The following is a 27,043-nucleotide window of genomic DNA, read 5'->3' as shown; positions in this document are numbered from 1 at the left end:
AAACGGCCCCATTTACCTTTGAAAGAAATTGTCAATTGTCTTAATTTCATGGAAAATCTGGTATAAGAACTAATTTTATCATTTCTGAAAAAAATATATATATTTTTTTTAAACAAAAACATTTTTCATGGATCATTACTTATTTTGTGATGCTTTTTAATCTGGGGGTATGTTTATTGCAATGTGTCATGTTCATTTGTACTGCATTAAGAGTATTTTCTGAACCTCATAACACATCAAAACTAAGTTGCTAATGCGCAAACCTTTGAAGGCATGCATAAAACAATAAATAAACAACAAACAAGACCGTTTCTAGAGAACTATATTTACACAATACTCTTGTTTTACAGAGAACAATAATAAAAAGTATAAAATACTTACAAAATTTTGCAACAATGTACATATAAAAATAAGATCTATCTTCTCCTGAACAATAAAAACTGCATACATACAAAATAATATATAAATATACATGAAATCCTGTCACAGAATCTCGGATGAAGACAGAGAGAGTTCAGGTGATGCGGTTCGGACCAGCACCTGACCTGCCCTCAATGTAACATCAGACACCAGAGGGAGAAAACAAACAGGAATATTAACCCTCTCACCAACACAGAAGCTCTGGGCTTTTCAGAAAAAAAAAAAAAAACACAACAGTGTAGTGTAACATGAAAGTCTAATGACGCAATCTACTTTCACTGTAGAGTTCATCAGTTCATCCTCCTCACTATTAGTCTCAGCTACACTCCTTCAAGCGGTCATGGCCCGATTAAACAAACCACGACGCATCTACTTCCTAAATGTAGTCAATGAGAAACTAACCAATGAACAAACCATATGGAACTTAAATGACGACAAGTTTAGTTTAGGTAAACTGTCACTTTATTCCCTCATGCCGTCTTTAGTGGAAGATGAAAATGAAGAATGTTAATAAACACAGGCTCAGTTTTCTGGATGGAGAAGAGGCTTCAGTACTCTGAATACACTGCTTTTGTGATGAGCATCTAGTTACTATATGAATCAACATGTTTGCCATTAAACAAAATCACTTTGAAATCTGGAATCATTTTATGGAGTTTACAATGCAGAGAATTCTGACACTTTTCCATTCATTTCTATGGTATCCACAATCAGTGACTGACTCTCATTCACATCTGAAAGCAATTCAGTGACGTCAAGGATATAATGTGATTGGTTATCAAGGCACATGTGATCCGCGTTGACTGTTACACCAACGTTCATTCTCCAACAGCAGAACCGTACAGGAGGGCGTTTCCTGTACAACCATGCAACTTGCTGACTAACCACCATAGTACGATGCATTGTTGTGGAAACGAACTAGCTAGTCACGACTGTTTCCCAAACACGGTCGCATCTCCGTCATTTGAACCACATTAGTTCAACAACATAAGGCCATTGTTAATGACGTCACACGCATGTGATGGAGAAATAACTTCTGCTATTTAACTGATTAGAGAGCTCTAAGATGCTGCTGTATTGAACATGGCACCTTAGGTATTTATGCATATGCACTCTCTTCAAAAATGGCGCTTGAGAACTCGCAAAAATACATGGATTAAAATGCATTTATATTTAGATAGAATGGAATATATAGATTGTACTGCATGTTAGCTTGCTTATTGTGCCCAAGAGAGCATATTAATTTAAGCCCATGTGTCTTATTAACAAGAAACTATGCTTCTAACCACAGGTCGAGAGCTGCAGTTCCAACCACGCAAGTTTGCGACACTGTTGGCGAACGTTCGTTTGAACTATGGTTTTGGAAATCACTGAATCATTGAACCATGTTGGTAATGACGGAACTTGCGACCATAGTTGGCTAACGATGCTTTTGCGTAACGCACTCCAGGTCGGCATCTCCCTATAAAAGACCATCTCTGTTTTCTAGTGATCCTGTAGAATTGATTATCTAGTTCAGGTGTGGCTAAATCCTGCTGGGAGGTGGCCCTCCAGGAGCAAGACTGGATATCCCTCATCATGAAGCAAAGTCGTACGGATTTACACAAACATGGTTAATAAATGATTCGAATGTTAATTTTTGGGTTCACTATTGCTTTAGACCGTTTTACTGTAAATCACATGTTGTGCATCTTCAAGAGTGCAAATTTAAGGCCTGTGGAAGTGTCTCAAGACACTCCTGACATTGAACAGAACTTCCTCGTGCCTACAGCAAACACAACCGTATATACTCGTCATAAGAAAATTCAGTGGTTTTACTGAGCCACAGGTTCAGTAGTAGAGCATTTCCCTCTTTGACATTTCCAGTCCAGAGAATACTTCTGTGACACAAGCTCTGTGCTCTACTTGACCTCTATTATATACACCATATACATACTCAGAGAAAACAGCAGTTCAGACCGTGATCTAGGCAGTTACACCATCTCTGAAAACGTGATGTGGATGTATATATTTTCTCCTCTACCAAAGGCACTAGTATTGGCCTGTGGCCATCACTCATTGGTGACTGGCCAACAGCTCATCTAGATCATCCATCCACTCTTGCGTTGTCGGATTCTTCAACAGAGAGTCCACCAGGTCGGTCTCGGCAGAAAACCCAGACAAGCTGCTTCCTGATTGGGCGCTGTAGCTAAACTGAAGCTGCTGATTGGCTGTCCTGTTGAGCTGATAGGCCTGACTGCACTGAAGTCCTGCGGAGCGGTTGGGTCCGGCCTGTGGCTGGCTGAAAGGTCCCAAGTCAGGCAGAACCTGCTGAGTTTGAGACGGCGCTTGTGGCTGCCCCTGCTGGGCCGTCTGCTGGCCAGGAGGAGGCAGCTGTTGGGACATGCCTGGGTTATTGGTCCGTTGCTGGTTCATGTTAGGCATAATTTGTCCAGGATTCATACCTGCCAGGGTTCTACCAGCTGCACTATTTCCCATGCCACCCTGGGGAAACGGGGTGTTGTTGGGAAATTTGGACAATCTTGACTGCATCTGGAAGCCAGAGTTGGGGAAACCTGCTGGCATGCCTCCGTTAGCAGAGCCGGGCTGGAGACCTGGATGCTGTTGGGGCTGCTGCTGCCATGACTGGGCCTGTGAGGGCAAGGCACCTTGGATACTGGTTGGCATGGAGCTGGGCATAGTAGAGACCATGTTATTAGCCAAGGCATTGGGCATGCTGTTGGGCATACGGGCCAGCTGCTGCTGCTGTTGTTGTTGTTGTTGTTGTTTCAGCATAGCAGCATTGGGCTGGTTTTTCAAGTGAGCTTGTTGCTGAGCCACTAGAACATTCTGGCGGTAAGCGGCAGACATGGAGGACACTGGCGGTCTCTGCTGGTTGGAGTGGGAGGGATGCATGGGCATGTTGCCGTAGAGGACTTGTTGCAGGTTCATGTCTGCTTGACTGGCAGCTGGAGTGGGACCAGTGCTTGGGCCCGTATTCTGGCCAACTCCCATTCCCATCATGCCTTGTGCCTGAGAGAACATTCGTTGTGTCCCAGGGGTGGGGCCACTCAGAGAGCTGACATTTCCTATTGGTTGAGATGCACCTAAAACAGAGTAGGCCACACAATCACAATTAGAACATGGCCTAAATTGCCATTTAGAAAAATGTATTTATTTTTTTATATTTACAGTGTTGATCAGTGAAATTAAAGTGAAATAAAGAAGCCACAGATCTTTTCTTCAATATTGTAATGTTCATCTGAGTGTAAAAGATTATGGGGTGGGACTTGGTTCTATATATATATATATCAGTTGATGATTGGATGTTAACATGTGGGTGTGGCGCACAGCAGTGGAGGCAGATGAATAGAAGCTTGCAATTACTAGGTCATAGAGTTTGTTAAATTGAATAAATCACAGTGAGACCAATAAAATGGATTTGGAAAATTGCATATTTTAAGCAATACTCCTTAACCAAACCAGAAACATTCTACACTCAAGCATGTACACAACATTTTTGATAAGTCAAGTCACTTACTGTGGGCTTGTTTTGAAACCAGGCTGCTTGCTTCTCTTGCAAGATCTAACTTTGCAGGGAAAACAAACTGCTCTTATCATCATTTACTCAACCTCATTTTGTTCCAAACCCATAAGACTTTTAATCTTTGAAACACAAATTAACAATTTTAATGAAACCCGAAAGTCCAAGTAAAAAACTTTGATCCAAAAAGTTCATAGAGGCGTCATGAAAAATATACATGAACCTAGCGGTCTTGTGAAGAGATAGGTTTGCCAAACATAAAGAACAGATGTAACTTCAGCTTTTATTTACATTTAAACAATGATCAACACATACATAGAGTGTAGGTCAAATTTATGGTTATGTTCATGGCATCTTAATGATTTTTTTGGATTGTTTTGATTTGATTAAAAACATTCAATACCTGTGTACTTGTATAGTAACTAGATGTGTACATAGTATGTAACCACAGTGTAAGTACACATTGGTACATAGTATCTATAGCTGTAATATTTCTGTAGCTACACACATGTAACAACCCTCAAAATGGTATGTGTAAGTACAAATGTGTAACAGTGAAGTGAAAGTGTTGTTACCAATGTCCTAAGTACTCGTGTAACAGGAATTATATAACTACATTTTGTAACAACAGTATATATATAAGAGTAATTGGAACAATTTGATCCAGGGGGTAAGGACACAAAGTGGGATCGATTATTCTTCAAAACACAAAGTCTCTTAGGTTTGGAACAACATGAAGGTGAATAAATGACCATTTTTAGGTGAACTAAGCTTTTAAAGGTAGACTCACAGATGAACGATAGCTGCTGTATGTAACGGCGCCACACACTAAACGTACTGTGTGCCTGCCATTCAAATCAGTCTATCAATAAACACACTTGCAAATCAGATGGGCTTGTTTGTGGACTACTAACAAAAGCCTACTTGTATTGACCTACAGAGCCAGGAAGCTGAACTTTTCTCATAATCAGAAAAACACAGGTGTGGTTTACACCTGTTTAACATCTGACTCATGTGATCCAATCTCAGGTCAAGACCAAACCACTTAATTATTCTTATTCCACTCTAATATATAGAATCCACCCATGTCCTGATGCATTATGCACCACAGAATGCCTGTAGATGTAACAAACAGCAGGAGTTAAAGGGGCCAGGTGATGATCAAGAAGAGAAAGGTGAATACCGGAGATGGTGTGTTCGCTGAAGCCGGAGGAGTGCTGCTGGGCCAGGCAGGGCGGCACACCGGCGAACTGAGAGACCTGTTGCTGCTGCTGCTGGAATGGGTTTTGCTGGGCCTGCGGGTTCTGTTGGTCCTGGTACTGAGGCGGTGGACGGGTCAGATGCCTCTGCAGCTGCTGTTCCTGCTGCCGCTGCTTCTCCTGAGTCCAACACACTTCAGTTAGTACTTCAAATACTGTGATCAACAGAAGTCTTCCATGATATTAACAGACTTTTAGGAGAGGAACAACACTCTTGCCAAAGGTTTTGTCATTCTTGTGAGGCTGCTGCCCCCAAGAGGTGGACTTTTAAAACCGGACAACCCAGAGAATTGATGGGTTAAGGCTAGATGGCATACAGATTCGTTTACTGGGCACATCAATATAGTGTAATTTTTGTCACACTGTACAAAAAATATTAACGTTTTTGCATTATTGTAAGGGGTAGGTGTAGACGTTAATAAAACAATAGGCAGAAAATTAATTGTTAGCTTCCGGTTTTAGCTGTTTCCCTTCTAGCCACAACCGAATTGATGGATGGAATGAACTTTAGCAGGAACTTATAGACCAATCCGGTGTTTGCAAACAGTGATGACGTATTCTTTGTGGACGGAGCCTATCTGGTGGCAGAAATTGACAGTTTGAAGTAGCAGTCTATGGAAGCCATGGAATAAAAGAAGAGAGTTTATATTTCAAAATTCTGATTTTATTCTTGCAACTCCAAGATTCTCTCACAATTATGATAAGCAAAAACAACTCGTCATTCTCTCTTTTCCCCTCGGCTCAGTCATGAGTTTATATCCCTGACTAGCATTTGCGAGAAACAACAACAAAAAAAGGCAGAATCATGAGATAAAATAAAGAAAATGTTAGGCTATGTAAAATGTTATTAGTAATAGGTTTAAATAATATGTTGTGCTGTAACTGTAGGGCTAATACAAAACGTCCCCTATGTGTGAATATTATGTAATATTATATTAATCAAATTTATGCATTTAAAGTAATAGCAGTTTTCATCCATAGTCTGTCCGTTTAAACATCTGCGTTTAGCTTCAAATGGCTTCTCTGATGCGAGTACTCTATAAAAACGATTTGCCTTCTGATTCTGACATCCAAAGGCACAAAAATCATTTGTTTCTCTTATTCCATGGATTTGACCCATTTCCCTCCACTTGTCACCAGTGTTGTTCTGCCACCACTATGCGCACACAGCTGCAAGTGACTCGTCTACTCCAAATAGATCTATACAGAGAGACACACATTTTTGCTCCAAGTTTGGTTTAAATGAGCCAGTAGTAGTAAAATATAAATCACCAGCTGCTGATAAAAACTGAATTCCATATTTGCAAGCACAACTGTATTATTTGGTTAAAGACTTATGAGGATGGTTATTATTAATAAAAATGTAATTGAACATTGCTGACTATTGCTGGCATATTATAGAAGCAAAAATAACAAGAATATTGGCAACGGCACCTGCTCGGCTATCATGTGTCTCTGGAGGAACTGCTTCTGCTGATTGATCAGCTGCATCTGCTGCTGCTGCTTCATGTAGGCCGCGTTACTGTGGCTCCCCGGGATGCTGTTGCTGCTCTGCTGCGGCGTCATAGTGTTACCCGGGCCGGGAACATGAGTGCTGGAGGGGTAAGACCCTGAATCCTGCAGAGACGACTCTCATTAAACACTAAAAATTAACTCAATATTTCTGATTTGACTTGATTTTAGCTTATTGCCACATCAGCTTCACAGGCTATTTTATGGCAAACAAAGATTATACATTAGAAAAATAAATACAGTAGTACACAATACAAAAATTAAAGCAATTATAAAACAAACTTTTGTACATTAAACTCTAGAAAATACTAGAAATTGTAAAGGTTTTTCTGGGTCCATCTTATATAACAAGTTCTCAAGAGTTTGTCCTGATAATAACCTTTGTCTTTTGACATTAAATACTGGGCGGACCAAAAGCACATGTTTAACTGTCAAGTGAGTCCCACACTATTGACATTTTGGTGCTTCTCCACCAATCAATAAATGTCCATGAGTTAATCTAGTCCAATACGACACCTTGTATACACAAGCTTGGTCATGCCTAGATTTAAAATAATAAGTACATTTTGTTCCTACAACAGAACTTATTTCTAAAAGTTTTTGACCTTCTTCCCATTTCTCCAATATAGATTTCTGACCCCCCTCTTATAAGCTGTGGGGAATGAGAGGACCATGCATCCTTATTTAATTCACTTTAACTTGCAGTTTCTTTTTTTCCCTCTGTAACCACCTGTATATGAATTACTTAGATTTCTACTTTCATTTATATGAATATGCCTTACTAAATGTAGTTCTAATAACCAATCTGTGCTGTGGGAAGTTTTATTCAAACATTATAGAAGATAAATGCTCCCTGCTGCCAATATTATCTTCAAGGTTAGCAGATGAGGAGCTACCAAATGACACTTCAATGTTACTTGTGTTAACCTGCGAGCCAGGAAGCTCATGTCATACTGAAGTCCAAATCACTTAAACTATATTTGGAGGTGACCAGGGGAGCAAGTGACTACATCCCATTCTCTAGCGTAAACTAGGTCTTCACAGGTCCAATTGGATCTGAAAACCCAAAGTCTGATCCAAGACCAGAGTGGATCCAGCTCTGAGAGTAGCAGCCTTGGGTCTTCAGTGCTTAAAGAGAGTCCTTTCTCAGATTAGCAAGAGAAGACTGTTGTAATGGCTGATGAAAATTCAGCTTAGCCACCTCAGGAATAAATCAAATTTGTAAAGTATATTAAAACAGAAAACAGTTATTATACACTGAAAATATTTCACAATATTACTGTTTTTACTGTATATTTTGGTCAAATAATTGCAGCCTTTAACATTATAGATAACACAAAAAAAAAAAAAAAAAAAAAAAAAAAAAAAAAAATTAAATTAAAATTAAAAACCTTACTGATCCCAAACTTTCAAAATTGAAATACAAAAAATGTGAATATTTATTTACTTAAGTAAATAAATATTTTAATATATATATATAATAACATTCATATACCAATTGTACACATTTCTTATGTATATATAGAAAGCACTGCAGAAAGAATCAGAATTTAGGTAGCAAATACTAATGGACCTAAACACCTAAAATTAGGCTTTATTTTCTGTTTAGTAGAATATCTTTTTTCTTTGATTTTGTGGTTTAGTATAACTAGGACACATTCTTGGCAGGTTGTGTGCGTTTCCCCCTCCTACAGTATAATTAATGCAATCCACACCAGCTGAATGCTTCAAATCTCACGGCTTTGAAACTCCCATTTACATTCAAGCATCAAAGCCACCGAACAGCACATCTCCTCTCTGATCGGACCTGATCGTGAGGCAAAGAGCTTCCTCAGAACCTCTGGACTACAGACAGAGGCGAAGACGGTTTAAAAATATATCAGAGATGCCAGCGCTGGCAGGCACCCTTTCACAACAAACACCCGGCACACTCTTGCACACACACTCAGAGCAGAGGTATTTCGAGGTCAGTGACGACACTAAACGCTGTTATCTGAACAGTGAGATACGGACAGAGGTTTTAAAGAGAGTTAACAATAGTCGATGAACCATGGAAGTAAAAGTTGATATCTCACAAGATAGTAAAAACTAAATGGGTTAAAGGGCTAAATTTAAACAGAAAGAACGATTAAATGGGGGCTGAGCCGAAAATACTCAGTGCAGGACGACGGCCAGTACGCATGAAAGACTGCTTTGTCGCCCCCTCCCCTCCTCTCCTCTCCCTCCCTCCTTCTCTGGCTCTGTCTGTCTTTTTCTCTGTTGACTCGTCTCTGGCAGCCCATCCAATCCCCCACCACAGTGTGTGTGTGTGAGAATGGCTGTCTGCTCTCTGCTCCTTAGCAACCAGCTGCCTGACCCAGACAAACTGTTCAACCCCGGGGTGCATGAAGCCCACTGCCAGACACACACGGGCCGACAGAAAAAAACCCTCCAGCTGGATAATATAATAAATGTTTTATTTTATGAATTTTATATTAATTTGCTGCCGACTGTGAATGTTGCTATGATTTAGTCATGACTGTTAGTCACCATTAAAATCAAAATTATATTGATTATTCTTATTTTATGGTATATTGCAGTGTTTATTATAAAGTATTAATCCATGCACATAATTATTTAAAAACTCATGTGCTCTCAATTTAATCAAAACCCCCTCCTCCTCGCAACAATAACATAAACATACAAACTTTTATTTGCATCTTTAAAGATCCATTTGCAATTTATTTTTTCTCTGTTTTCCACTGTACATATTTTGATTTTACATTTTGACTTTTATTTATATGGATATGTCTTACCAAATGCCTTATTGCATAGTTGTGTGCTGAGGTAGTTATATTCGAGTTAAAAACGCTTGAAAGAAACACTCCCTGCTGCCAAGAATATCTTCAAGGTTAGCGGATGAGGAGTAAGTTATTCGGTTCCTAGAAGGTTTTTTAAGGTCTCTGACTACTCTTGAAGTGGCTGTTAGATCTATTCCCTTATTATAAAGTGGTGCTGATCACACTCAGTTTGGAAACGTCACAGATAAAGAGAGAAGAAAACAGTTTGTTTGATTGTCAAACACATCACTGAACAACTATCTTGATAATTCTGAGATGGAGTAAATCACGTTTTTAAACTTACATTTTCACACTTAGCAAATGAAAAAGAAAATTTCATTTACAAAACCTTTTTACCCTGACAGCAGACTGACAACATCATTGATAATTTCTTCCCCTTAGTCTAATTTGAGCACATCATTTCCACTGTGGTGATGCAGAAAGATCGTCATCACTGTTTGAAGATGACACTCGCTTTTGATTTACATAATGCAATGACATTCAGACATTTTTGTGTGTCCAACTGCTTTGAGGCCACTTTAGTGTGAAACCTAAAACACAAAAACCAGTCACTCATAATACACTTCTCCACCACAGTCACAGTAACATTCTTATGAGCCGTAAAACACATAAACACACATAAACCCCATTTGATAGCATGACACATGCGCACTAGAACATTTCATCTTTCAGTGTCTTGTGCTATTTCCCTCCAGAATTTGAGTGAATAATTGTCTCTTCTCTTTTGAACTTCCATGGTATGTAAAAAGGAAGAAAAAAAAAAAACATTGGAACTTCATGTTTTGTCTTTAATTAAATTCCTATATGTCTGGAACAACTGGGGGGGGGGTGAAAACTTTTTGAATTTGAAGATCAAGGTAATTTGTATTTAACTTGTCTTCCAGGAAACATGCAAGTTGCTTCCGAAGGGCAGAACTAAATGGAAAAAAATATATATATATTTCTACAAAATAAGAAAAATTTGGACATCTTCATTCTGTTCAAAAGTTTTCACCCCCGGCTCTTAATGCATCGTGTTTCCTTCAGGAGCATCAGTGAATGTTTGAACCTTTTTTAATTGTTGTGTTTGAGTCCCTCAATCATCCTCAGCGTGAAAAGGTGGATCTCAAAATCATACAGTTACTGCTGGAAAGGGTTAAAATATGCAAAAGACGCTGGAAAACTGAAGATTCTGCAGGACCTGGAGGATTTTTCTGAAGAACAGTGCTCAGTTTAACGGTTCAGAACAAACAAGGGACTCATGAACAACCATCACAAAACAAAAAAACAGACGTAGATCATCCAGGTAACCACACACAGTATTAAGAACCAAGGGTTCCCAAACTTTTGAATGTGGTTATTTTAATAATTTCAGCTGTTTGTTTATCTTGTGGACTATATGTAAACATCTTTTATTGAAAATATCTTACTCAGGACAGTACTAAATAAAAAAAATCTCTCTTATTTTGTTAAAATTATTCACATTTTCACAGATTCTGCAAGGGTTTCCCAAACTTTTGCATGCCACTGTATAATCTGTGTGTCTGTGTGAGAGAGAGAGAGCGAGAGAGAGTACGGTAAAACAGGAAAAATTGCGCCTGTAATTTCAAAGTGAAGGCTTATAATATACCCTACTCTTAAAGGCACTCTTTTATTTCCTTCTTGACAACCAACCAACCAACCAAAGTCTTCAAAAGACTGTGTCATAACTAGCAACGGGTTCAGCCCCGTCTCCTCAATAAGATAACATTTTTTGTCTTTTCCTCGCTCAGAGTTGCTCTCAGATTGGTCCTGAATCACTTTTAAGCTAAGACTCCTAGTTAGAAATGTTTAAGCTAAATTAGGAGCTCTCTAAAAGGATTCTTAGAATCTTTAGGATTACGGGCCCAGGTAACCTAAACTTAAGACCCAAAACAGTCATAAAGGCAATGTAAAACAAATCCATATGAATCAAGGAGTTAAAAAAAAAAAACACGCAAAGAGCATATCAGATGTGCTAAACGGACACTCAAACATGATGCATGAGAACCAATAAGGTTTGCTGCAGCTCATAACACATGCAAAAGCTTAAATGTCCATACGTGATGTGCTGTATTATTGTGTTTCTGTGAAAAGTCTAAACTAAAATAGTTATTAAATAAGCGCATCTAAGCACCCATACATAAAATCTGTGCTTTGAAGATTAACCAAAGTCTTGAAAAAATGAGGGTGAGTAAATGACCATTATAGGTGAACTAAACTCCTTGTTAGCAACTAGTGTTGTCAAAAATACTGACTTTGGTACCAGTCGGTACTGACATTTTAAAAACGTCCATTTCCCCGCTAACATTTGAGCCGATTCTTAAACACTGCTGATTGGCCACTGTGGTCACACGCTGGGTGAAGTGTGTGAAGCAATGATCACTGTAGCCAATCATATCTGTTGAGCACGTGAACACAACGACCAATCAGCAGTGTTTAAGAATCGGCTCAAATGTTAGCGGGGAAATGGACGTTTTTAAAATTTCAGTACCGACTGGTACCAACACTATGAGCAACAGATGTGATGACTACAGTGAGAAGGTGGTCTTACCGGAGCATGCTGGTGGTGCGCTGGTCTGAAGTTCATGCTGGTGGGCCTCTGCTTCGGCATCTGTTGATGTCGCATCAGGTTCAGGATGGCCTGGTTCTGTTTGTTCTGGTTCTGTGTGGCCGGAGGGCCCCTGGGCGCACCAGGCACTCCAGCCTCATAATGGGACAGGGGTTTAGTGTTACTGTAGTTCAGCATGGCAGCCTGGGCTCCTGGGTTGGGTGGGTGGCTGAGGGGCCCTGTGGGTGCGGCTGGGTGATTTAACATGTTGGCGTGTCCACCGGGCTGCATGTAGCCAGCTGGAGCACCTGCTTTGGGAGAACCCTTGTTGGGCATGAGCAGGGTCTTGGGGTTGGGGAAGTCTTGCGGATACAAAGAAGGGCTGGTGGACTTCTCAAGGCCAAAGGTTCCGCCCATTTGACTTTGGGTGGGAGCATTTTGGGGCCAAGATGTTGAGTGGTTGGGCTGCTGGTGGAATTTCGTCACTTGCTGTTGCTGTGGTTTATGTTGTGGGGGCTTCTGAACCACATGCTGCTGATGCAATATCGCCCTCTGCTGCTCGCGTGCCGCTAACTGCTGCAGTTGCTGCGCGGGGGACAGGTCTTTGGGTGGGGCGGGCAGCAGGTGATTTGGGAGTGGTCTGGTGGGCTGCTGCTGCACAGGCAGGGCCGGCGATGTGGCCGGAGCTGTTGCGGGGGAGTTGTTGTGAAGCGGAGGCCCAGATGAGGTGGGTCTCACCTGAGGTGAACCGTTGCAAGAGTCCTGCTCGAAGGCGGAGGAAGCCGTTGCGGGGGAAAATTCAGTCTTCACACTGGCCAGATCTGGTGGCATCAAGCTCTGAGCTGCACCGGCGGACGGGAGCTCGGGGTCCTTGCGATCTCCAAAACTGTCACTGAAGAGCTCCTGGATGTCCTCGTAAGGTACGGAGCGGTTGAACTCCTCCATGATCTCACTCCAGTCCTGATCATTGAGGTTGAGGTCAGGGAAGAGGCTGTTGTTTCCATTCCCACCTCCACCAGGCAGTATGCAGGGCAAGATATCGTCCACCGGCTCCTGCTTCATTTCTTTCAAGCGGAAATCGGACTCTGAGCCACGCGATGCACCGCTATCGGTTAGACCGGACCCGTTGTGCTCTGAACCGATCGCTCTGTGGTTCCCATTGGCCATCATGGCGTTGGTACTCACGTTATGTTTGGAGTCCATAGGTGAGAGAGGAGGCACTGTGCCATTCGAGACACCATTAAGACCCCCCAATGCATCCTCAACACAGGCTTTTTTATTGGGTGGGTAGCCATCGGTGAAACCATTGACCTGGTCACGGCCTAGAGGTGAACCAGCATTCTCCAACTTCCTCTTGACAGTCTCCTGTAACTGCACATAGAAAATACAACAAATTAACATTTAATAAGCAGTTAATTTAGGTTTTTACTTCATATTTATTACAAAGTTGTAGAACGCGCCCTGTAAACTTGATAACGTGCATGAATTTTAATCAACATCTAGTACTAAGCAATGATGTTGATATGCTGTTGACTGGTTTATTATTCATGACTCATATGTACATTATGAGAATTAGGTCAAGAAACTCAGAAATCCTGGACATACTTTTTGAACTGCATACCCTATTAAATAAATCAACATCAGGTTGTTAAAAGATGTGTACTGTGCGTTACAAAAAGGACAAACATTGTGGACTAAGAATGCAGTTTTTCTAGATTAATGATGATTAAAGAACTCATTTTACAACAATTGACTTTAACAGGCAGACTTTTAGGAATGAATCATGCTCTTAAAACTGAAGGGCCACTACTCTCCCATCACAAACATTTAGGCCTGCATATGGTGTGCTGTATGACTTAAGATCAGCTTATGCACTGCACGCGGTTGTTAATACACACATTATTTAGTAACTGTAAATTCCCAGAAAAGTTATAGTAAATGGGTCTACTCTTGAGTTGTGACTGGCTAAAGAGTATGCGTCTTTGTCATCAGTTTCTGAGCATTTCTACACATTATTCATGAGAAGGAACTGTGTTACTGTATAAACAGAAGACAATGCAGTAAACCGAAAATGTAAAGAAGAATGAAGAGAAAAGTAAACATGCCTTTATTCTTCCTGCTTTACAGGTCTTCCTTATTTTTCATACAGACCAATATTTAAACGCTCATGCGATGATATTTCTTGAGAATGGTTTATCAAAACCTATTGGATTTTCTTCATGTGAAAACGCTCTGAAGTTTATCATAGGGCAAAATTTTTAAAAATACAGCAAAGTGTCCCAACTCTTTTTTTTCTCCACTCACATTTTAGTATTCATTACCCTGTATAATGAGTGTGGTGTATTTCTGTGTTTTATTGGTTGTTTTGTCCTCTCCTCGTTCCCTATACACTCCCACTTCACACGCCCATTTCTTGAGTCTTTCAAATTTTAGGTTTGAATGACCAAATGGGTCATTTATGACACTTTAATACATTTCAATGTGATTCTTTACTTGCGCCACCCCATTTAATACTATAGTATTAACCACAAATTCATGGCTACTGTGTGCAAAAAAAAATACCATGTCACAGGAACTGAAACTCTCCTTTTGTCAAATAACCAAGATTTGGAGGGCTGTTGCATGATGGGAAGCCAAAATATTTATTTCAAAGTGTGTGGCATTTAATAGGAACAAAATGAGGTTTGAAAACAAAAGGATGTGCAGTTTTTGACCCATCTGAACAGACTTGAGCCGCTGTGTGCCGACCTACGGTCTGGCTGTGAGTGAAGGCATGCAGCCCGTCTGAAGTGAACTCCCCCTCCCAACCGCAGCAGCAGAAGCACACTGCAGACTTTCTGAACCTGAAAAACTGGTCTGTCTGTATCAGCTAGAGTCACTTTTCCAAGACGACCTCACTTGGGCGGCACACCCATGAAAACTTCCTTTCTTTCAAACATGCTACCCAAAAGTTTTTTTTAACTGACGTATGTCTCTTAATCTCTTGCACTCTTACTTTCCCTCCATCTTCGTGCCTCCCCCGCTCGAAAGCACCTCCACAGCCGGCTTGAGCCACATGAGTCTAATTACCATGTCTATGAACGTGTATCCCACAACAAAAGAGTCAGTGCATGGACCGCGGAGGGGTGCGGGAGTGTGCCAAATTCCTGCCCATGCTCAGCTCGCCTTTGAAGCTCTGCCTGCTACAATGGACGACCCCCGACGTCACAAGCAGGGAGCAGCGGTTTTGGCCCAAGGGTAGTGCGTGCCGTTTGAGTGCAGCGATCAATATTAGAGCAAAGACTCGGGTCACTACACAGTTTTGTGGTTACAGTTACTTCACAAACGAGGGGCAAAGTCCAACAAGTGTTTAACATCCTTTACTGAAGCTAGTAATTAGTCCTTTAATGGTTGAGAGCAGCCAAAAAATTTGTACGTGCAATTCAAACCAGCTGTTCATTTATTAGTGCTTTTTGCCAAGACAAAGCAGTACTAACCCAAGCACTAAACTTCAGTATGTAACTGTGGTATACACCAAGGAAATGAAAATTCTTGGCCAAAAACGAAGCCGAACAAAATGAAACACTGGGCTGAAGACCGAAGGCCGAATGTGTTTTTTTGTGTTCGTTTCCCCACCGATGTATTATTATTTGTAATTGTTTTGTTGCTGCATGCATCGCATTGTCACATGCCTTTAAAAAAAAATAATAAATCATGAAAATGTTAGAGCAACTGACAAGTAACACTGTAGATTTTCCTTGCGCTTTGGACTTTGAACCCTGGCTAACAAGCGGACTGCACCACGAGCTCGCGCAGCGCTGTTTGAATACAGGCGATTCGTGCATGTTTTAGAAAACATGTTTTGCCGTTTATTTACCAATCGTTTAAAGCCATTTCGTGATTTCAATCATTATACAGTAACCAGCAACAACCACCCATTCCTCTTCTTCTACAATTTATTCGGTCTTTTCACTTATTCGGCTGAACACCGAAAGAGCTTTTTTGCTATTTTCGGCCTAACAATTTCAGTTGCCAAACATTCGGTGCATCCCGACGACCCACATGAATGAAACCTCAAACAGTGCAGCTTTTTAAGATGTCCTGTTACTTCATTAAATGGCCTTGACAAGCAATATCTACAGACCAGAACATCAGAGACATGGGGGTGAGCTTCTTTTAATTTTAGCTTGCAAGTAACCACCTAGTAGTGTCCTAGTAACCATGCAGAATACAACAGAAACTGCACAGCAATACCCGGTAACTGCCTGCAAAACCCCAGCATCGTGTTAGCAAATGAGCAAGCCACAATTACATTTTGTTTGTTTTTTTTAAACTTAATTTACTTTTATATACAATTATGGATTACATGTTTAATTTACAAATGAGCTGCTGGATAATATGCATTATCTCTAGGTTTAATCAGTGGGTAGCAGGATCAGAAACCAATACTTACCCGTAAAATATTTTAGGGCATTGTTTGTACTTTAAAAATGGCATAAAAAACAAAAACAGTTAGTCCATGACAACCAAATAAATCGATTAAATTATCAATCTGAATTCATAATATGGCGGTAAATTATAAAGTTTTATCAACATCAAATACAAACGTAGCAAATGATGCAGGTTTGGGGTCGGTAAGATTTGTTTAAGGGTTTTGAAAAAAGTCTCTTATGCTAACCAAGGCTGCGTTTATTTGATCAAAAATACAGTTAAAACAGTAATACTGTGAAGTATTATTACAATTAAAATAACTTTTTTGTTTAAAGTTGCAGTTTGTAACTTTTTGGGTTAAAAATGACCCAAAATCAATATTTGAGCAAGTACTAAGTAATAATGTTTTCTAATTTGAGTGGTACGGGTAGGTTTCGAGCCTTTCGTGGGAAATTCGAGCATGGCACTGCATCATTACGTCATGTCTGTAAAGAAATAAGTTGTCCCGGCTAGTAGGCTATCGCATGTGAGGATCCGCAGGTGAAGCATCGTTTATAGCCTTTTCTCACAGCAGCTAGAATAATTAAATGTATCATTTTGATGGTGGATTGTAATCCAGAAAGGATTGTGCGTTTATGAAACACGTGAATGAAATTAAATTATATTCCAGTGCTTCTCATTACAGATAGCCTGGGATTACACCGGATTTGTATTTTAAAGACAACCAGTTCGAAGGGAGCATAGTTTGCTTTTTGGGTTAAAATAATTTATATGAAATTCGAATGGTATGACAATTAGACTCTACACGCTAATACACACTATACTCATTTTCAGGCAATGCTGATGTTGTTAACATGAATAATTTGAGAATAATAATATGCACGGTTAGATGTGATATGAGCTAACCGATCGTTAGATTTACTCACCATTGGTAGCGCGATTTATTGCAATTCTTTTTTCCTCCGTTGGTCAGAACAAAAATGGCAGACTTGTTACAAGTTTAGATGGCAATATACGGTGAAAATTCTTATTTGGGTCATATATTCCCAGACGTAGGCTAGAATCTGTGATTGCTGAGTGCAGTATCCACACCGGTGTGGTGACTAACAGCTACACATTCACCTCAAAACATTAGATTCATCCGCACTGGCGCCGTGCCGGAGCACATCCTACGAACAGAAAATAATTCCACAGAGCTGCAATTCCAGGTTTTCAAACAGAGATGGCGACAAAGAGGTCAAATTTACGGACTGCAGCTTTAAATTAGTGCTGTCAAAATTAGCACAATGCAGACGATCAATTTTTGCAGTTTAACGGGGTTAAAAATATTTAACGCAGTTAACGAAGGGTGGGGCTACGGTTGGCCTCCCCACTCACAACTGCTGCTTCGGCCTCATTTCTTGACAAGAATTGCATTTATTCAGACGCAGAATGGCTTTATGACCACATCAAATGGGAGACTTTTCAGACGTGCACTTCGCCTCAGCGCAAGGCGTGAATCAAACGAGCGCAGAAACGGTACAGTAGACGAGGAGCTTCAGTAGAACATCAGTGAACTGCAGTCAGATGAGACGTCAGTAAAAACTAAATCTTCCTGTCCAGTCAACCATTACACTGTGCTCATAGAGTGAGCTTTTCAATTGCACACACATAAGCTGGCGCGCACTGTATTATTTCATATTAAAGCACAAATGAAGCGATGAGCATGCATGTCAGATCAGCGTCACGTTCACCAGTGGCAGCTTAAAGTAATAGCAGCAAAAACACCTAATAACCCAGCTGCTGTGATGTCTGTTCAATCAAAGAACAAAAAAAGGGAGGGAAAAAGAGAAAAAAAACTTTTGTAGCTATAAGAATTCATCTACATTTAATTTAGAATGTAGTTTGATAACACTATTCAGTTTTTGTCCATCTCCTACTTGCTGAAGGGCACAGGTACATGACATTATTTGAATAAATGTATAAATTATGTGAAGACTGATTTAAGTTCACTTAAATTAGAAGTTATTTTTTGAAGTCTAATACATGTTAAAATTGATAGCTCTCAATTATACTGTAATGCTGAACGGCTGTAGTCAATGGTTAAATATGAGGGAAAAAATGTATTTACTAGATACGTAGGATTGGTATCAGTGATACTCCCCTTTAGTCATAAAGTTATTAAACAAATATTAAAAATATGTTGTTTCTGCAATAATTTCACATTCAATCTTCAAATTAATGTAATGTCGCATAAAATATATTTAAAAACCTCAGAAAATAATCTCAGAAAAAAAGTGTGATTAGTTAATATTTTTAAATCGATTGACAGCACTAATTTGTTTATATTGTAAAATAGAATATAAATGCTAAAAAAAAAAAAAAATTGACAAAAATACAATGAAAACATTCTGGATATCATGAAGGGTGGCAATTTTTACCCACACAGTTTTTTTTTTTGCAGCGGCAATGGCATTTGTGCCCTGAGCCCTGGTGAAAGGCCAGCTGCAGACCAAGTGCTGAACAAGAACAAAGAGTTATGTTGAGTCATACTGCGAGGAAGGGAAAAACAACTACATGCACTACAGTTCAGCACAAAGCTTCGTGTTCAAGACTCACTCTTATAGCAAATGCTAACTAAAACCAACAGCTCATCAGAAAGCTACACCAACATCATATGATCTGCACTTAAACTGGTAGCTGACCCAAAACATAAACATTATTTACGCCTCACACTGTTACAAAGTCATATGATTTTCTTTCATCCATTGCAATTCATGCAATATAAAAGTTTTTCTTATTATATGGAATGTGTGTCTCGTGTACCATCGAAGGAAAAAGTCATGTTAAGTCATATGATTGTAACGTTTGAGGGCGAGTAGTTGTTTTGGGTGAACAATTCTTTTAAGACTTAGTGACCTAAAAAACACTAAGACACACTAAGAGTGGGACATTTCCTGAGACTTGTGTACTGTAGATGCATATAAGTGTGAAAGCACACAGAGACATTCAGCTGTCCAGGGGCCACAGGGAACAAAATGAGTCAGTGGTGTGGGCGAGCAGGGGGAGGGGTGAATGTGAGCAGACCTGAGTCATCCTAAAACGCTGTGCATCATCACACGGGCATGACCATCCCAAAACTACAGCCAAACTCAAGACTTTTTCAAACTACAACCTCCAAACTAGTCTGACTGCTCCAAACACAAAACATAACCTACTTGAACAGATAACCCTTGCACATATTCTAACACAACTGTCCTGCTGAGACTAAAACATAATCCAGCAATACTGCCCTTACGGTGTAGTCAACATGAACAAAGTGTTTAACAATTTAAATGTATTTATTTGAAATAGCCCTGCATTATTTTATTTAAAAGTGCATCCTCTTAATATCTTAAAAATCAAAATGCAGGCTAAACGTGTTGGAGTGCTCCTTGCAAGTAAAAACTATTTGCATTATAACTATGTTAAAGTCAGCATGAAATGAAAATGAGCCTTCTTAGCTACATGCACACTGTAGAACGTATTGTGTGAACCATTCACGCAAGCAGGTTTATTTGATTTTTTCCCCATTTGACCTCGATGTTTAGTCTACTGGTTTCTTCCAGTTAAATGTCAGACTTCTCTATGGTGATGTAGGCTGGATTTAGTTCTCTTAAACCCACCCCTGCAAAGTTCATTTGTCTCCTTTTGAGTGTAACGCCCACAATTTAACATCCAATCAACAACTGATGCACAGAACCACTTCTCTGTCTGTTTGATTAAGTGTTGAGTGAGGTGTCAGAGCAGAGAGTGCTGGGTCTCTAGAGATGCTTCACCCAATAATAATAATAAAATGAAGAAAAAAACTCATTTACTCACACTAATAATGTTCCAAACCCTTAAGACTCATTAATCTTCAAAAAATAGATATTTTTAAAATGACAACCAAGGTTATTATAGTTTAGAATCTTTTAATTTATTTTAATATTGTTTTCAAATTTGCTATAAAATTCAGTTTAGTTTTTATTAGTTTCATTAATATTTGTGTTAGATTAGTTTTTAATTTTTATTTAGTTTTTATATAGTTTAGTTTCAGTTTTAAAGTTTAGCAGAATCAACAGATCACTTCCAGAGCGAAGGCCAAAGAAAGACTTAGCATAATTTAACCTTAGCGAGGCAAACGTTTAGCGACAAAATTAACCCATGCTGAGATTGATAGACGGTGCCACTAACGACTATTTTTATTTTTATTAATCGATTAATCTAAACGACTATTTCCCGCCAAAAAAAAAATAAAAAATCAACAATTTTACTTAAAAATATTTTATTGAACCAAATTAAATCTAAATTTCTATGAAATCCTTTTTTAAAGCAAAAGTGAAGTGCAACAGAGTTCAAGAAGCAAGTGTCCATCTCATAATCACAGAAATCAGTTCAGTATTATAGTGAGAATAACAACATTTCCACACGTTCTAGTCTAATAATAATACAATTATAATCAGAAAACACTTTAAAGAAGTATTTACCAGAATTTATTTGGGTGAAAAATGTAAATGTGCAGTATTTCTGAAAAAACACTTTTTTTTTTATATAAAATTAATTAATTGGATTTGCTTTTTATTATTAAAATTTAATGGAACAATTAAAACGGAATCCAGAATATAATGGAAAACAGATTTTGGTAAAGATAAAACTGTAAAACTCAATTAATTAGGCTTTTTGATTAATAAAATTTAAAAGACTGAATTTGGAAATAAAACTGATTTCATAGGGCCCTATAATTATAAAAACAAATTGTGTGGTAATAAAAATGGATTTAAGTGAATAGCTTAATATATATATAATAGCAATGATGCAATAATAATTAGTTCAAATAAAGTATCAAAAGCAAGAAATCATATGGTTTTATTGAACAAAACTGTTCAAATACATGTATTATAAACAATAGAGCTAATAATAGAGCTAATATAGATTACGCATTACAACAAAGGCCTGCAGGGGCGCCGACGGCCAGATGATTATTTTTACACATTACTGTTTAATATTGACCAGGCACCATTTAATTCAAACGTACACTTAATCTTTAATATTTGTCCATTTCTTTATGACAGAAATGCTACAGCCGCTGTAATTACATGAATATGGAAATAATTAAAGCGCATGTACTGTGTGAACTGCATCGCATATCATTATTTCATTAAATCATAGCGTTTGTGAATTCACAATTATGCTTAATTATGATTTTTAAATGGGTTTAATATATCATGCAGCCTTGGAAAATAGTCTAATATTGTGTTTTATGGATTCTCGTCCGTGAAATGCGCCACTTCCGGGATTTTGCAGGTTAGTCGATGCGAGCTGTCTGTAATTTTTAATGATTTAATTTGATTTACTATGAAAATCACACCGCATCAGCGTGACATTAATAAGAAAAAGCATAATTTTATAGATGTTAATAATAGTTGTTCATATTAAAATATGAACTTAATACACGTCCTAGACTATTTATTTAGCAAAAATCCTCTAATTTTAATAAATATTACATGAAATGTTCATCAGCTGAACATTGACTAGTCTAGATGTTGCAATGTGCTTTAATGACACTTCATTATGAATATATAACTGATCAACTTGAATGATTTTTCAAACAACACAAAATTGAAACTGCAATTGGCTTTCCTTCTGTGACTTCTATCTGTGAAGTAACCGCAAATAAAATCAATTAGGACGGGGTTTAAGTGGATTTTAGAAAGTGCTGCTGTGCTAATTGCTGGATTAAAACTCATTTGGCAAATTTATTGTCCATGTATCATATCAAGAGGGAGGGGCATGTCAAAGATTAAGGCACATGATTATGTGCACACAAAAGATAAACAATGCAACATTCGATTTAAAAAAAATATTTAAAATGGATCCTTTTTACAGACTGTGATGACGCATTTCCACAGTTCGACCTCTAGCAAAATATTTTATATTTTCATTATCTAAAAATGTAATTCACATTTCTAACAGTACTCCTTGTGTTTCATTACCTTTACTAAATTACAGAAAGTTTTACCAAAACAAGTATAACTGAGTTATCAAACTAGGGCTGGAACAATAAATGGATTCAATGTAAAACAATATATTAATCGGTCAAAGTAATTGCTTATTTTGGTCAATTATCCTTAACAGTAATCTTAGCTAACCTAACAAATAATAACCATAACTTCTGCCATTAATCTTTCAATATTTTATTTAAATTATTTTTCATGAAATACTTCACAAAGTAATAAAATAAAGTGGCAACAATTAAAAGGCATCTACAAATGTCCTTGCTGCACTCACAGTCACTGTTTGGGATTGACCACAGGGTTTGCTTAAAGCGGTCTTCAAATGTTTTCTTAATTCAGCAGGCTGAAGTTGCATACATAGCCTTTAGTTTGTTCGTACAGATGTCTGAATACATATCTGTATGAATGAACAGCTGAACTCATTCGCCTTGAGGTAAACACAGCGACAGTATCAAAGATGGCGATGTCCCTAACATTGTGTTGACAAAGATGCGACGCGGGCAGTGCAATAGGAAAAAATGGGGGTGAACACAAAATTTATACCTGCTGTCGTTTCCGTTCACCGCTATAGAAGTTTACCAAACTATGATGAAAAGGGTCCACTGTCAATTTTGACTTCATGGTGAAGTTTTGACAGTTTGAAGACATTCTTACAATGCACAAAAAACAAACATTTAATGTTACACTATCAACATGACCACAGTACGTTAAACTATACTTCCAATTAAATTTGTTATAGTGACAGAAGCTCCACAGTGCAAAAGAAAGACAGCAACAGGACAGCTGACGTTAGAAATGCACCAAAATGCAACACCCCTGAAACCCCAAACTGTAGACTGCCCATCCGCATGCATGGCAGTTCCTGTTGCGTTAGAGGAAAGGACACTGGTTTCAACATTGATCTGTCAGTTCTCAGGCGACTATACTGCCCACACCTCTTCAGAAGAGAATAAACCTGTTTTCAGATTAGTACTATACTCAGGATCGGTATCGGCTCTGATACGGTCATTTTCTGCATAATGAAGTCATCTATATGTAGTAGATTGTGTTTAACACACAAAAGAGTGACAATCAGGTCAACACAGAGAAGTATAGAAATTCTACATCTATTAAAAAAATAAAAATAACTGCGCTGGTATCGGATTGGATCGGTATCGGCAGATACTCAGAATTTTTGGTATCGGATCGGTTCTGAAAAAATGGTATCATTGCATCCCTATTTCAGATGTTATAGATGCTACAGTGATTCATTCATAAAGGCGGCTGCCCTTATCTGTTCAGTTTGCTGGTTTCTAGCAGTGCATTGTGAGTTTAATCAGCTGTGGAACATGTAAATCTCCACTCATGACTTCTCTGTGCAGTGTTTATCATGCCCTAATGTCCACAAACTACAATAAGCATTACATGCTATCAGTTTCAGGAGCCTGGCTGTCTCTGTAAAACCAGCCATGGTTTCAACATTATACACTGCTCTCTATGCCACAGTTTCAATCAGCATGGTTGCAATACCTTCACAAGGAAAACAACATGTAAAGGAAGTCCTTTTTTTAAAGACACAAGCAGGGCTAAAAATACTAATCTAATTTAAAGTGGAAGGGTGGCCAGTTTTTCAGCGTCCTTAAAGTATTGGACTTAGATGACACTTGGTTACAGAGTGTCACTGCATTAGAAAATATTAGAGCAAGAGTCCTTTGCTTTCAGATGCTGCAGATCACTTCACAACCACAAAGTTGCACCATCCATTTTTCAAACCTAAGAAAAGTATTTTGTGCTCCATTTCTTGGTTCTATTGCAACAACATCCACACATGACTTGAAGTCCTTCAGGGCTGCTTTCTAGAAGCAGGGACGCTTTGAAAGCTTCAATTAGTCTTGGGGTTTTGGAAAGCGCTCTAAAAACAAACACGGCCATGAGGTGATCATTCATTGATCTCCCCTCTCAAAACATCTGTGGCACACAGCGAACAGCACCGAGCTCGTGAGACACGTGCTAGACTCGTGCTCCTGTCACAGTCACATGACCTCAGCGCTGCTGATGCTGATGCTGTAACACACACACACACACACACACACCGAAGCACCTCAAACTCACCGATGCTCCGAGATCAGCACGTGCATTCAAGCACCTAGGTTTCTAGACAACTGTCTACTTCCCTATTGTCATTTATGAGATCCGGTAACACTTTATTTTAAGGTGTCCTTGCTACATGTAGCATACTTGCTATTCTAAAAACAATAAATGTATAATTACATGCAAGTAGCTCGAAGCCAAACAGTAACCATATAGTAAGTACATGTAGTTAATTAGCATTACCCAGTACTTAAATGTATAATTACACAGTAACAAGGACACCTTAAAATAAAGTGTAACCGGAGATCCCAAGTAACTTGCAAGACACTTCTTAATCCTTCAGTCCTCCTGGAGTAGTAAGCTAGTAAATCAACACACGCGAGGTTTAAACCTCATCAGATCTACAGAGGCATAGTGACTCGTTCCCCATAGACTCACCGCGATCAGCGTGCTGTTTCTGCTCTGCTCCCCGGCTGTCCCGCTCGCTCCGTCCGCCAGCTCCGCGCCGGTTCCCCCGCCCGTGCCTCTCTGCCCCGCAGGGTCCGCGCTCGCCGCCGCCGGCTGCCGGTGCTTGTTTGGGCGCTTGGGCTTGGTCTGCAAGCAGCGCTGATGCAGCGCGTACGTCTGCTGTCTGTCCATCTCCATCCGCTCCATGGCCGTGCTGTCATAGCGGTTCTCACAGCCGGTGTGATGCCGCCGGAAGAGCTCGATGCGCCGCCGCAGCCGCTCCATCACCGCGCTGTGCCGCGGCACCACGAAATCCGCCATCATCCAGAAGAACCGTGTTTATAAACTCACTCGAGTCTCCAGAGTCTCAGGATTGATCGTGCTGTTTCAGAGCCTGTGTGGGTGTGTGTGTGTGTGTGTGTGTGTGTGTCTCTTTACAAAACACACTCAACTGCCTCCATTTGTATCACTATCTGCCTCCTTGTACAACAAAAGAAATGGCTCAGATTTGTGCGCTTATATTCAGAAAATATAATTGTAACTAATCTTCCTAATATAACTGTATTCAAGCCGGGAGTCCCGACACAAACCAGACTGAAGTCAAAACTACGACTTTATGAATGAACGCGTAACAATAATAACTCTTGCATCTTAACACTTACATTAGTTTGGACATGTTTATAATTTAGAGAAAAGTTTAAGAGGAATAGAAACTTAAGCAATCTCTTTTTGAAAACTCGTAAATATTTACCTCCCGTTTATATGATAAGCGACACGTCCTTAAATAGAGTTTCTCTCTCGTCGCGAAACTTTTTAGCAACAGATTAAAAATAAACGCAGATTTTTCGCCTCACAGTTGAAGTTGACAAAAGACGTACTTGAAATAAAACCTATGGACGAAAGGTTAGAAAGTGATGGGAAAGAGCGCATAGATTACACCCATTCAGCCCAAAAACAGCACCTCGGAGAGAGATTTACTAGTAAAAGTAACTTATAAAGTAGCAGTGCGGCTAACAGCTGATCCTCAGTTACATTACAGACACGGATGTAGCTTAGCCTGCCTGCTAACTAGCCCTCAAACAAAGCATTAGAAACTCACTTTCTTCCCAATCTGCTTCAAAAGTCTTAAAGTACACACATCCAACTACTGTCCCCCGGTTCGACTCGACATGAAAAAGAAAAAGGCGAACGGTAAAGACGCAAACTCCGACTCCTGCGCTATCTCTATTGTTTTCCAGTGTTCAGGCAGTTGTTGGTCGCCATCTTGTAACTATTTTCTTTTTCTTTTTTCCTCTGTTTTATCCACTCGATGTGAGTGACAGATCACTCGGGCAATCACAAACTCCCACTGTAAGATCAAAATACCCACACATTCCTCAGCAGATGTGATGCATTATTGTTATAGACAGATAGGAAGAAAGAAAGAATGTTTACACTCCTTTATTACAGTTTTCCTCTGTTGCTTTGGTGCATTTCTCAGAACAGAAATTACATTTTCAAAACCTCCACATCATCTAGTCACTTGTGCACATCATAAAAGCAGTTTCTCATTCTTTTGAATAATTGCGAATGCTTTAATACATTCATGCAATTATGAACATTTTTCTCTGTTTCCTACATTATCAGTTATCAAAACATCGAGTCATTAGTTCGTCGTATAAGTCATTAAATGCAAAATGGTTGATCTAGTTGTCATAAACTGTCAAGCATATTTTCTACACATCTCTATTAGACTTTTTGTAAATTTGTCATGAATTGTGCAGTGAATCTTGACTAATGAAGAGAATAGATCAACCAATTATATACCAATTCTCTGAAATAGCTCAAAGGTGCATCTCAAGCATATATAGACAGAGGACAACACAAAATTTTAACATCCATAAAACGATCAGACAACAGCCGAGAGGAAGAAGAGGAGTAAGGATGCATGGAAGTGTACAGAGGCCAAACAGAGGAAGAGGAAGAGGAGGCCTTGCAGAGGTGCATATCAGATCAAATAA

At 39.2% G+C, this 27,043-nt stretch overlaps 1 protein-coding gene across 1 annotated transcript; it reads right to left on the bottom strand.

The window, feature by feature from the left end:
- Positions 1-305: 305 nt before the first annotated feature.
- On the bottom strand, positions 306-26,315 carry LOC306883560 (mastermind-like protein 1). The gene is made up of 5 exons (XM_079438899.1): positions 25,035-26,315; positions 12,106-13,473; positions 6,637-6,819; positions 5,127-5,322; positions 306-3,506 (listed from the first exon to the last, which is right to left on the bottom strand). Exons 1-5 carry the CDS (start codon positions 25,365-25,367, stop codon positions 2,476-2,478), a joined length of 3,111 nt encoding a protein of 1,036 aa, XP_079295025.1. The 5' UTR covers positions 25,368-26,315; the 3' UTR covers positions 306-2,475.
- Between the last annotated feature and the right edge of the window lie 728 nt (positions 26,316-27,043).

The sequence above is a fragment of the Barbus barbus genome (genome assembly GCF_936440315.1).
Source record: "Barbus barbus genome assembly, chromosome: 17".
Classification (NCBI taxonomy): Eukaryota; Metazoa; Chordata; class Actinopteri; order Cypriniformes; family Cyprinidae; genus Barbus; species Barbus barbus.
This window is presented reverse-complemented; position numbering and strand designations above follow the sequence as displayed.

Bases quoted from the DNA above. Each gene is read 5' to 3' on its own strand.
- LOC306883560 (XM_079438899.1), bottom strand. From the start codon at position 25,367: ATGATGGCGGATTTCGTGGTGCCGCGGCACAGCGCGGTGATGGAGCGG. The intron at 13,474-25,034 runs GTGAGTCTATGG...TTCTATGTGCAG, and splicing joins GAAACAGCACGCTGATCGCG to TTACAGGAGACTGTCAAGAG. The intron at 3,507-5,126 runs GTATTCACCTTT...ACTCTGTTTTAG, and splicing joins CAGCGAACACACCATCTCCG to GTGCATCTCAACCAATAGGA.